Source organism: Nelumbo nucifera, chromosome 4 (assembly GCF_055504915.1).
Source record: "Nelumbo nucifera cultivar China Antique chromosome 4, China Antique-T2T, whole genome shotgun sequence".
Lineage (NCBI taxonomy): Eukaryota > Viridiplantae > Streptophyta > Magnoliopsida > Proteales > Nelumbonaceae > Nelumbo > Nelumbo nucifera.
In genome coordinates, this window is record NC_142652.1 from 3,402,265 (window position 1) to 3,415,969 (window position 13,705).

Sequence of the window (13,705 nt, forward strand, 5' to 3'; positions counted from 1 at the left end):
TTCTTTTTGGCTGTCTCGTTGGCTTCTAAGAAATGCTTCTTTTGTACACCATCTTCCTTTGCTTTTCTCCCCGTATCATCATTCACATTTTAATTATTTGATTTTTAATCTCAAGTATACTTGCAATTACACTCAAATTGCACTTACCATCTTGTTTGGTTTTATGGGCGTCTATAGATGAAAAATGCTACTTTAAATGTTTATTGTTTTTTGTTGTTTGGTTGGACGTTTCAAGTAACACCCTATAAAGCTATCTTCCACTTAAGCTTACAATGCTCCAAGTAAACATTTCATTTCAATAAACCATTTTCAAGATTGTCGAATAAATAAGTTATTCTGAATACCACGACACTCAACCATCTCCTCCACTTCTCTGAAGCGCAAAACCCTCCCAAACGGGTTCTTAAGGTGATAAATGATAACTTGAGCTGTAGTTGTAGTGTAAAGACCATATGCATGTAGGGTACGAGGAGTCGCCCAATATCATAATTGTAGATGATAACATAGGTGGTGTGGCTATGTTTTCCACCGTTGGATGGTCCTAGTAAAGCTAATCTACGAGATGCTCTAATATAAGAAGGTGTCGGATTTGCTACCAACGAAACGCTCTCAACACATACTGGTTGGGACGTTTATGGGACTGAGTGTTGGTAGCTGATCTGAACTCGGATAAAACTCCAACCATTGATCATGTGGTATTCCCTTGGTGTTGATTACCAGTTAAACAGGCTGTAGGGCCCCATTAAATGAGAGGCATGCATGTATGATGATGATTTAGATGGAATACATTGGGATTATAGTACAATTAACCTTGGGGATTTCATGATAAAACCATGATGGTTTAGAATTAATTATACTTTTGGATTAATCATTCACGTCCTTTTATGATTTTCAGAGCCCCCCGAGAGAATACAGACGTACTTTGTTGTAATATAAATGCTAAAAATTACTTGATCTGATCTGGGACTGAGAATGTTGTGTTATGTTTACTTGATTCCAAACTAAAATGAATTACACTTTTTCCTAGGACCCAAAAGCGCTCCAAATTGGGGGAGAGAGAGTCCGGACAGTGGAGGAGGAGGAGGATAATTTTGAGTGGAAACAGCAACAGGCAGCGCTCCCCACGCGTAGGATAGAAAACAGGAAGGGGGGGGGGGGGGGGGGGGGGGGTCCGTTCACGATAACGGCGTACGCCCGTAAAATTTCCGACAAACCTGACCATGAAATTCCACGCTTGCATGGGCATTCGTGGAATTTTTTGGTGGGGCCCACCTCCCTGACTGCGCGTGCAAAGCCGGGGTTCATGGGGGGTTTTCTATGGTGGACCCTACCTCCCCCACCCCTCCCTCCTTTCTCTTCACTTCACACGTAATTTCCACTGTTTTCTGTTGCCACCATCATTATTCTCCTCCACCCCCCTCCCATCCTTTCTTTTTAGTTTCTTTCTTATTCTATAATAATATAAATAAATACTATATATTTAACATTTTTTCCTTTTTCTTTTGTTTTAATTTTTAAACATGAATAGTTTTTTTTTTTTTTTACCGAAAACACAAACATGAGTAGAAATCTAATAATTTTGGTAGCAGAAAAAAGATATGCGTTCTCATTTCTCATTTCTCAACAATAAGAAATATGACCCTCTCCCAGTCTCAGTCTCCCTACTTCTGTAACCGACTCGAATAATATCGTTTTAGTTTCTATTCTGTTGATCTGGTTCTCCCTTAGGCACAGTTTTCTCTTCTGTTGTTCTTTTTTTTCTTCTTTGCTTTTCTAATATAACTATTCTCTATATTTTGATTTAGTTTGTTGGGTGCTTGTTCATCATCAAAACATCAGGCTTTTAACGTATCGTTGAGTCACATCGATCTTCTTGGCCATCTTTTGCTTAATTAGGTCCCTCCTCCGAACCAGTTGAGTAATTAAGCTCCTCCATTCGTTGGTGGGTCACGCATATCTATGTAATGTCAATTTTTTTAACCTTTGATAAAACGCACATGAAAGACTTTTTTTTTCTTAACTTTGTTGGGGATTAGAGTTGGAGAACAACACCTAAGGCTGTGTTTGGTTGCTATATAAATATATTTTTACACCGATGGATTAGAGTAAGGATAGTTTATTGAGAGTGTACATTGCAGATCAATATAAAAACTTTTTTGAATGGAAACACCCTACCAAACAAATGCAGCCTAAATAAGTGGTTATCATATTGATAGATATCTTGGTTCACATTGTCATCACAACATTACTAACACTAGTCTCCATATCATCCCAAAAGTAACAAGGAAGGGATCTTTAGTTCTTAGAACTAGTTTCAGTCAATTAAGTACACTCGGTTGGGGTTGATCCCACTCCCAATCCATAACTCCACCAACCCTGGAGACAACGGGATTTGATTTCAAGTCTCCAGTATAACCGGGGCCTCAGCCAATTGGCACCATCCACTTATATTATATGGAAAAATCTATGATACCAGAAAGACATGGTACCCAAAGAATTTTGACCAATCAAAGTACCCCATGAATTTTTATGAGTATCACCTGATTGGCATCTGTTTTATGATACCAGTTAATTGACTGTAAATTTTCCGGTATCATAATCAAACTCATAAATTATATTACATGCATTTAATATTTGCAAATTGCAACCCCTTGACCCATTTCCTGGAAACAATGATGTGTCCTGTCCATTTACCCCAAACCCAGTAAATATGAAAAACCAGTTGCAGTTGACTCGGTCAAGAAATCATTGACCCAGATGTTAAACGGTTTAACGATTCATAGGTCAGTTTGAACCGACCAAGTCTTTCTTTTTCGAAAATGATAATGTACTATTATTTTTATAAGGAAAAGCAAAAAGAATACAAACGGTCTAGTTCCAGTTCCAGTTGCAGAGGAAGAAACCAGGCCTATTTAGCAAAGAGACCAAATGCCATGCTGGGCCGACAAAGACACCGACCCATCACAACATGACCAAAACAAAATGCCCACCAACAGATCACCCTAAAATGGTTTGGACCAGAGGATAAATCCAAGCCCGGGCCCAGAAAAAAAAAAAAAAAAAAAAAAAAAAAAAAAAAACATAAATACAGCAGCCCTCAAGACTGGACTATTTGTTCAAGTACAGATATGCCTTGTCTTTGATGGCGAGGAATTTGAATCTAAGTCCCTAACACATGGTTCCAATAGCCATTGCAGCTATACATTGGAAACATCTCCCAAGACATTGGAACATCTTGCAAATCTTGCAATGAATGACAAGGAAGATGTTTCCGAAGTACATCTGCAATGACTATCGGATCATGTGTTGGGACCAGATCAGGACTAGGCCTCTCAACGATACCGAAAATCCATGGCCCAACCTGGCATCCCATTCGATTACCTTAGATTTGGATGATGTGTTTATATAATCAGAACGGATTTGAATTTGACCCATCCGATTTGATTAAAATCCAAATCTGATTATATTAAAATATTTATTGCTTTTATATTAAACTTATAAAAAATATATTATATATAATAAATTCAGTATGTTATAAAAAATTAAAAAGTAATTAACTTTTTAAATTCTTTTGTATTCTAAAAATAGAGCTTAGTCGGATTAACTCCAAATCCAATCCGAGTCCAAATATTCAAATTCGAATCAAGTCTTCAAATTTGATTGGATTCGGATTTTGCTGAATCCGATCCGATTACGGCCCTAATCCAGACTCTGTTTCCCCTTCTGCCCCTTTCCCTACAACGAGTGCTAGACCTACTATATGACTGGAGGCTTCAGAATCACATCATCATATAGCTCTAACAACTTCTTGGTTCTACATCATGGTAGACTATCCAACCAACCAAGTCTTTCGGAAGTAAATTATATTATGTATACAAATATATTAACCAATAAAAAGATAGTGAATGAGAAACAGAGAAAGAGATGAGAAAAGAGAAGCTAAGAGAAGGGATGAGAGAGAGAGAGAGAGAGAGAGAGAGATGGGGGTGCACTTACCAGCGACAATGACTGCTGGGGCTCTCTGTTCCTTATCCCCTCCTCTTCTTCATCATAACATATATTAAATGAGAAGATGCCCTAATATTCAGATCCAAGGGCTATGATCTCTTGATGGTCTGACCCTGGGTGGTCGTATAAGTAACCCATCACCAGAAAAAAGAAAGTTGGATTGGTCACCGCTTTGGTTTTTAAAACACCACCACATATCACGATTTAAGAGAGTAACCAAGTCTAGATCATTAGTTCCTTATGATTGTCCTAGAAAGAGGGAGATATGGTAACTCCTTGTGTTACGAGACTAATAAGAACCAGAACCATGATCAACTGGTACAGATATCCCTGACATAACTATTTGAAAAGATGTTTTACAATGATCACATCTAGAAGTTAAAAGGAGTGCAGTATCAAAATTATTTTTAATAATAATAATAATAATAAAGAACTTTCAAAGATTAAACTGTGTATCTGTACATATAGCAGTTGTGTTACTGTAGCCAAGATGACACAGATCTTGTTCTTGGACTATCAAATCTCATTGAGCCCGTGAATCAAGGGTTAGGCTATTGCTGGGCATATCACTGTTGTAGCTCTAGCTGAGCAAACACAAAAGGTTTTATCTATCACAAAGGCCAAACTTTGGCCTGGTCATTGAAACCAAAGGTGGACACGGGTAGGATTAATCCAAATGATATAGATTGATGAAGTAACAATGGAAATTCATAGTTAGCCTGTCAATTTCTTTCTTGGGATTGACTGTGACAATTAACCAAAGCTATTTGTTCTGTAAGATAAGCTATTATTTTCTTAAGATCAAAGTTCCCAAAGGTTATAATTATAACTTTTCCAAAGGTTTCTGTATGTAATACTACTTTATCAAATTATTACCGATCAATATCCTCTGTGCTGTTGCAAAATATGACTGAACATCACAGGAATCTTATATACCTCCATATTCGTAAGTCGTAACTTAACATGTCATGTAGAAGGATGTGTCTTACATGCTTGTTCTTGCGGCACCAATTTTAGGATGAGTAGACGTCTTTTGGTTAAATGAATATTACCTACCAAAAGCGAATAAAAGATAAGAAGTCAGCAAAAATATTTAGAGGTAGCAGTATTTATCGGTCTACAAGGCACCTCAGAAATAACATTTTGAATTCATTCAAGGAAGAAAGTGGGGTTGTAAAGTGGAATTGAGTAACCTGGGGGTTCAGTGGTTGTAAAGCAATGATTATGCCCTGTCACCCTCCCTTGAAATCTCTATGCTTAAGAGTAAAAACTGGTGAACTGGTTCAGAACCATGCTGATATATGTTTTACAGTAGCATCAGAGTTTTATACATGCAGCCAAATAAATATTTACTGGGCATTCATTTCCACAACGTAATAAACTTAGCAGTTGTCAATCTAAATAAATAAAATTTAATGGTCAAGGAATGAGACTTCAAAAACCTTCCTACATCCCTCCACTGTAAAGAAAGTAAGGAGTTTGTCTTACCTCACTTCTCTTTTCTCTAAGGTCTAATCATTTGCAAATATATTTTGGACTTTTCTGATCATGTATATAACTCATACCTATATTATGTAACATCCAAGATAGTTGATGGCAAGATAAATGCGAATAGTTTTCTATCACGCGGTTCTAATTGCTAACAAGTTTTCATTCCAACATCTTATTGTGATTGACAACAAAACTTGGCAGGTTACAGATAAAGCTTTACTTTCTTTAAATGCAGAAAATAGGAATCAGTAGCATAGAAATCACCAATTTAGCAGAAAGATGAAGATGGTTATATGATTTTCAACTTTCAAGTCTTCCCCAAACAACATGAATTAATGCAATCATTCTCAACCAAAGCTTATCTGTCAAGAAAAAGGGAAACAACTGAAAATATTAAAATATTCCACTTTTTAGCCATCTCAAATACCTTTTTCAGTAAATCAGCATCATCATCATCTAAGCCTTGTCCCGATTATACAGGGTTGGCTGATGAATCTTGTTCTGCCATTCCATTCTTGTTCAGTGTCATATCCATTATTAAATTATGAGCCCTTAAATCATCTCTTGCTACTTCAACCCATGTCCTTTTTGGTCTGTCCGTAGCTCTTTTTATCCCCTTCAACTTGTAACAGATCACTCGTTCTTACTAGTACTGTAGATGGCTTCTCTGTGTAACCAAACCATCTTAGTCTATTTTTTGTCATTGTATCACCTATTGGAGTCAATCCTAGGTTCCTTTGAGTAAGTTCATTTCTAGTCCTACCCTTTCTAGTTTTTCCACTCGTTCATCTTGACATTTATATTTCTGCCACACTATTTTTTTTTTGGATATTTCGTTTTTTAACTGTCCAACACTCAATTTTTTCTTTTAGCTTAAGTGGTATTCTCCTATTACGTAAGACTCCAGATACACCCCCTCCATTTTGCCCATCCTGTTCTAATTTTATGTGTGGCATCCTACTCGATCTCTCCCTTGTTATGGATCATTGAACGAAGGTAATGGAAGAGATATCACTTTGAGCTATCTCTGGGTCTCCAATCCAAAGTGTACCCTGATTTCTATTCTTATTATCATCAAATTTGCATTGCATACATTCTGTTTAATCACTTTAAAACCTCTTGTTTCTAATCAGTACATGTACTTCATGAGAAGTCCTCGTGTGTCTGCAACCTCCTTTCTTTCCCTGAAGGAATTCTGTATAATCTCAAATACATGAGAAGAAAGTGAAAAGTGAAATACAGCTACTACAGAGCTCATAAAATAGCGTTGGAAACGACCAAACATAACCACTTATTACTATGCATTATAAGGCATTGAACATGTGCATCCAAAGGCACAACACTTAAATTCCGGATTGAAGTTTCTAAATCTAGTTCAGAAATGAAGTTTGAAAATCTCGTCTTCAGAGGGTGCTTCCTGATCTACGAGGTGTTGTAAGATGATATGAATGTCAAGGAAGGAATCATCCATATTATTATACTTCTATACCATGTCAAGTTATTTTGGTTTTTTTCTTAATTACAGTTCCAGGAAAATACTTTAATAAACCACAATAGTATTCTTGGAAAGGTTTATCCACTCCCCATTCTTCTAACTGAAAAGTGTCCTTGGATGTAGTTCTGTGTCTTGCTCTGTCCTTATTCATTACATATTGGAAGTTGTATACATTCAAGAAATAAGAAAACTTGAGTTTCATGTGGCAAGGTCATGTAACAGGACATTCAAAGGCAATAATGCATATGATGACTCGATTACTTTTTGATAGCTAAATTAAGGAAGCTAATAAATAAGACGGCATACTATAGGAATACAGAATATCATAAGGCAAATGAAATCAGCATTACAACAAAATAAATTAAGAAAACACTTATTCTTTTTTCTTTTGGTGGACAGAAAATACATTCAGTATTACATAATAACACTGCGAATTGTGTAACACCAATTTGCATATACATTATGGTATATTATAAGTATAGAAGAGAAGCTGTCTAGGAAGCAAAGTGTTCAGTGCTCCATACTGTCCTTTTGGCACATGAAGGAAAGGTCTATCCAAAATGTTAGGTTGAGAAAATACTTTTTTCAGCCTGCATGTACATTAAACATTAATTCCTGTGCTCTCTGTTTATGGCAGTGCTAAAAATCATTATTCTAACAACATAACTGAGATATCATCAAGTCAGAGGTTCTAATTTGAAATATGATTTCACATTTTCGATGATTTGCTCTCAAATCATTTACTCTTTTTTTTTTCTTTTTAATTTTTTCCTGGTTTATAAGCAACAGTATACGAAATAATGCAAACCAGCTACCCTTTAATACAATTTATTCAGGATCAAACTGGTATACATGGTATGCATGCAAGACAAAAATAATACACACATACAATTGATCCAACTAGGAGACCATGCCAAATTCTGAAGCAAGGAAATTGCCATATGTAGTGTGCATGCAGATGAAAATAAGATTCACATACAGTTTGTCCAACTCGGATGCTTATACAAAATTCTAAAGCAGGTGAGGGAAAATTATTTGCCAACACCATTAGCTATGTGAAGCCAGAACACTGAGGTTGGTAGGTGATTCCCTACCATACAGTTTTAAAGGGAGGAAAGCTTAGATTTAGGTTAGAACTTGTAAACTATAGAAAATGACCTGCTTTTATAGAAGATTAATTGAGTCTTATTGGTATCTCCATGTTAAATATTTAGGAAATGGCATCTCTTCAATTTGTTTTTCTCTTACATACAGAATTACAGGCGTTTATTAAGCCTAGGCTTGTGGCAACTCTATTTTGGGAACCCACATGCTTGGTCAGAGCAATTTCCCAGTTGTGCATAAGAGATCCATCTGTTAATATTACTCCAATCGTCCAAGCAAATTGAAGTAGAAGGGGACTCCAGGTTGGTGGTAGGGTGGATGAAAACAAATAGTTTGTGAATTTCTCATAGACAGGTCATGAGGGAGGTCTCATGTCTAGCAAGGGAGATTGGTGTCGTCTTTAAATGGGTTAGAAGATCAGTTAATGGTTTGGATGACACTTTAGCCAAACAAGGAACAAGTAGGGAACAATTAATATGGGCTGCTTTGTAAGAGTAACTTCCAATTGGGGCTAAAACCCTTAATTTGGGTGCTGTGATTGTTGTACTTAATATTTTTAAGTTACTGAATGCATGCTACTGTTTCCAATCAAAAAAGTATATATTACTCCAATTGTAAATCAGCTTCATCATCACCTTCAGAAATTCAATGGGGGATCCCTCTATTTCAGGCTACCACACAGAGTAATTCCACAATTTCAACGCTATTCTGAATAATCTTTCCCTTTGAGAAGAGCAAAATAATTTGTAAAATTGATTGTGCAGAAGATGGAAACTGGATGTGAAACAATTCACTTAGAGCCGGTCTCCCAATCTGGCTAAATAAATTACAAGGACTATGCTTGAGTCTCACCAAGCCGAAGAATATTTTATTTGCACAAGGACCAAGCACTGCAATTGTGTTGGATGCCACAACCGAAGTTTGACATCTAAAATTGAAAGAAAAATTAACAAGTGATAGCCATAACTTGAAACTGAAAGCTAAGAGTACAAAGTTCTAGAAGAAGCAAATTGTTAAGTTACAATGAAGTTCAGAATGAAGCCCGAATAATAATCATCTTAAGACCATGAGGTGTCTATGAATCTGCCAAGTTTATTATACAAATTTTAAAATAACATAAGAAAAAAGAAGGAAAACCTCAATTTTAGATGGTTTGGTCAAGTGGATTAAAGACCAATGACTTAATTACCAAGATTGTAAGAACAGATGTGGTGTCTGATAGCTTACTTGTTGAAAAGAAAATATAGCCTAGATGGAGTGGCTTTAGAGGGAAAGAATTCATGTACCATTTCAAAACCAACAAAACTTTTTCTTGGTAAAAAAAGGTACTCCACCAACGCACAGAACACAAGTTGATCAAATAGGAAATAAAAAACAAACTTTATGTTTTTCTCTCTCTTACTTTTGACACGATTTTAACCTGAGGAAACATGTGATGTTTTTTCTAAAGTATTAGACTAAAATTATCTATCATCCATATGGGGGATTTTATAGGTTATCAATATACCAGCAGAGTAGACATCTTTCACCAAAAGTTGATTTGACTCAACTGTAAATATGATGCGATTTACTCCACTCCATTCTTTTTCTTTTTCTTTTTAATGTATATGATCTGTGCAACTCTTTTGGACAGACTGAAACAAAGCAAGGCAGAAGGGGGTACAGGGTGGATATTAGAATTATCCAACCAGGATAGAGCAGGAAATTGTAGCAAATCTCATCAAATGTGAGATTGGGATGCACAGACTATCAACCTGCATGTGAATGATCTATACGGTTTTGGTAGTTTGGTACAATATCCTTATGGTCAAAGAGACTTCTGACTTATCACTGTAGATGGTTATGCATTATCACTGTATGATGGCTGTGCATGAAAGTGCATGAATCTTGACTTTTGACTTATGACAGAGAACCAAGCAACCCTGCCTGCTATTAACTAAAATCTGGTAACACAATCATTCACAGGACTCCTGGTTCACAACCATCACCAATAATCACCACATGAGCAAATACCATTGTTGAAATGATGAAAGCGGTTCATATCTCTCACAATTATTTCACGCTGGACTACCTTGGACACAAACTTGATTGCAGCATGGCAATCGATACATATGCGGAGATTCTTGATGATACGAATTGGACTTCCGGGTGGTGTGCTAACAAGCCCAAAAGCCAAGGCTAATCTCTCACTGTGAACCCACAAGAGGCGTTCTTTTTCGTCCTCTTCCACATCAAGCAAAACAACATTACAGTTGGGTACATAACCAGCGTTTTTAATTTTCATCTTCAACCATTCCAGCATCCCATTGATTGCCCGTATGTCAGGGTGTGATCTATCACCTACAGTGAAATAATGAACGCCACTTTGATTTTCAATCCAGCTAAGACCAGGTTCTTTCTTTACTCCTTTCCTTTTCATGTATTTTCTGATGGAAGCTACATTATCCCATCTTCTGGCGGTGGCATACATATTGGAGAGTAACACATGGGCGGCCTCATCATGGGGTTCCATATCAAGCACATGTTGTGCGGAAACTCTTCCAAGCTCAATATCATTGTGAATTACAGAGGCACCAAGTAAAGCACGCCACACCATAACACTTGGCTCAAAAGGAATTTCCTCAATGAATTTCACAGCTTCATTAAGACGACCAGCACGCCCTAAAAGCCATACCATGCATGTATAGTGCTCTATGCATGGTTCAATGCCATATTCCTGAACCATAGAATTGAAATAAGATTGACCTTGATACACCAAACCAGTGTTGCTACATGCTGATAATACACCAACAAAGGTTATCTTGTTTGGTTTGATATCTTCTTCTCTCATCCGTTCAAAAATTCTTAAAGCATCATCACTCAAGCCATGAAGAGAATACCCAGATATCATAGAATTATATGAAACTTCATCTCGGTCATGCATTGTATCAAAGACAAGACGGGCATCTTTAATACTTCCACACTTGGCATACATGTCAATCAGAGCATTGTCAACTACCATATCTTTGTCAAAAAATGTTCTGACAATTAAAGAATGAATCTGAACTCCTGGCTCTAATGCTGTTAAATTTGCACAAGCACGAAGAACACTGGAATATGTAACCTGAGTTGACTGTATTTGGTCATTGTGCATCTCAGAGAAGAGTCTCAGTGCTTCCTCACCATACCCTAATTGCACGTACCCAACAATCACTGTATTCCAGGTGACATCATTTCTAAGATGCGACTTACCAAACAGTTCCATTGCATCCTCCATCCTTCCACATTTAGCATAGACATCCATAAGGGCGTTTTTGACAAAAATATCTGAGTCAAGTCCTACCTTCCTAACATGGCCATGTATTTGCTTACCGAGTTCGAGATCCTCCATGGTAGCACAGGCCTGTAAAACACTGGCAAATGTATACTGATTGGGTACCACAAAGGCTTGCTTCATCTGACAAAATAGCTTCATAGCCTCTTCACTTCGATTGCTCTGACTATAACGCGCAATCATGAAACTCCAAAGAATCACATCCTTGTGCGGCATCTCTTCAAAAACCATCTGAGCATCATCAACGTCTCCACATTTTGTATACAACTCTAGCAAAGAAACACCCACGTAAGGATCCAGCTCATATCGAGTTTTTAACGCACACCCATGAAGGCTCTTACCCAAGTCAAGAGATGCCAGGCCAGCGCAGGCTTTAAGTGAACTAGCAAAAGTAAAGTTATTTGGCTTCAAGCCAACTTTCCTCATTTGATGGAAGACTTCTAGAGCCTCCTCGAAGTAATCATTTTCAGCATAGCATGCTATCATTCCAGACCAAGAAATCATGTCCTTCTCGACGATGTTATCGAATACCTCCCTAGCACCATGGACAAGCCCGCAAACAGAATAGGCATCAATCAGAGCCGTCGCAACAAATGCATTGGAGTCATGACCAAGCTTTAAAATGGAGGCGTGGACCTGCCAACCAAGCTCTGCAAGTTCCATACTCACAAGCAGTTTTAGTATAGTTGTGAAGACAAATGGGTTAAGTTCGTTACCTTCTCTATGAAGTCTGCGAAATAACTCCATTGCCTCAGTGAACTGGTGGGATTGCGCATAACCATGAATTAAGGTAACAAACGAAACCGTATTTCTCTCCCTCAATTCATCAAACAATCTGCGTGCCTCCAGCAAGAGATCTGATTTGACATACATATTAAGAAGAATGTTCCAAGCAAACAGATCCAAACAGCCACCCCTCTTCAGGATGTCACAGTGAACACCCATCCCTCTTCTTGATGCCTCACCGTTGCAATCACAGTCCTGAAGCAGGCGGGCATACGCATGAGAGTTGAACTCTGGACCTGCTGGGAGCACATCATTCTCACGTTCGTAGGCCACTTGAGCGCACTGAACTGAGAAGCTACATTGTTGGAATCTGCTGCAAGAAACGGGTGTACGATAAGCTACAAAATTCATCCATAGCCGTCGTACTTTATAACGAGATAGTCTAACCATTTGCCCTTTATACCAGAAATCATAAGACAAGGATTTTCAAAATTCATCCATATTGGTTTCTTTCATTCTTTTCTTCTTGTGAATAATCTTCCTGGTAGAAGGTAGACGCAGAATTAAACACTAAAAATAAAAAGAAGTCGTTAGTCACAGGAAGTCAGCAGCTGCCGGTCTCCCCCCACCAAGTAAGTTGTAAGATGCCTACTTGACTAAAAAATTGACCCAGTAAGCTTCCTGGATTCTGATCGGTCGAAGTCCGACAACACAGATACCAGAACTCATGGCATGCACCAGCCACCAAACGAGAACTGAAAAAAAAAAAAAAAAAGCTACTCAGAAGATTGAAAAGGGAAGAGATATAATTTGGGAGTGCGACCAACATGGCAAGGTGGATCTTATATTTTATTTGTGGGAAAAATAGGTTGTTACAACTTACAATGGCAGCACGATGGTTGATGTATCGATTGTTGGTGGAGTGTCAATTTTGTGGCTAAGTAATTCGTCATTTGGTCTGCTTTCAAATAGTCGATAAGTCAGACCGAAGTGGAGAACTTTGGCTGCCGAGCTGAGTCGAGCTGGGTAGGGTAGGTGGCGAGCTGACTATAGTGTCGAGCTGCCTATGAGGTATCGGGCTGACTAGGTGTCGAGCTGCCTGTGACGTGCCGGGCTGACCAGGTGCCGAGTTGCCTGGCGGCGAGCTGGATTGATGAGCTCCGTTGCTCTTTTAGAGACCTACAAGGAACCAAATGTCAGAGGACCCGGGGTGGCTAACTCGGCGAGGTCACTCCGATGCTTAAGTCAGTACTCTCATAATAGACTGCGAGTTAAAAATCACAAAGTATGAGAGCTAGAATTTGCTTACTTGCTTACTTGCCCATGGGGTTGGTGCCTTTATATAGGCATTGTTTGGCGTGGGCTTCACGCACCATATCCGAGATTTCTGCGAGGTCGTCTAAGTGGTTCGAGATTTCTGGAGGTAACCGCCATGCACGTTGACTACCCTCCGAATCGTTCGGCACGTGGGCCAACTTCCAAGGATCGTGGGAGTGTTAAAATATGCATGTCGAATTTGTTGGTGAGCACGTCACACAGGTTGCCAGGTCGTGCCTGTGCCAAGCTAC

General features: G+C 38.2%; 1 protein-coding gene across 7 annotated transcripts; it reads right to left on the bottom strand.

The window, feature by feature from the left end:
* Window positions 1-9,170: 9,170 nt before the first annotated feature.
* On the bottom strand, window positions 9,171-13,072 carry LOC104591819 (Tetratricopeptide repeat (TPR)-like superfamily protein). 7 transcript variants are annotated; one of them, XM_088902567.1, is made up of 4 exons: window positions 13,021-13,038; window positions 12,790-12,892; window positions 12,601-12,707; window positions 9,171-12,507 (listed from the first exon to the last, which is right to left on the bottom strand). In XM_088902567.1, exon 4 carries the CDS (start codon window positions 12,354-12,356, stop codon window positions 10,083-10,085), a length of 2,274 nt encoding a protein of 757 aa, XP_088758693.1. In that variant the 5' UTR covers window positions 12,357-12,507; window positions 12,601-12,707; window positions 12,790-12,892; window positions 13,021-13,038; the 3' UTR covers window positions 9,171-10,082. The 7 variants fall into 7 exon arrangements, with proteins under 7 accessions (XP_088758693.1, XP_088758692.1, XP_088758691.1 ...); XM_088902566.1 differs by having other exon boundaries at window positions 9,171-12,510; XM_088902565.1 differs by having other exon boundaries at window positions 9,171-12,707.
* Between the last annotated feature and the right edge of the window lie 633 nt (window positions 13,073-13,705).

Bases quoted from the DNA above. Each gene is read 5' to 3' on its own strand.
- LOC104591819 (XM_010250860.2), bottom strand. From the start codon at position 12,587: ATGGTTAGACTATCTCGTTATAAAGTACGACGGCTATGGATGAATTTT.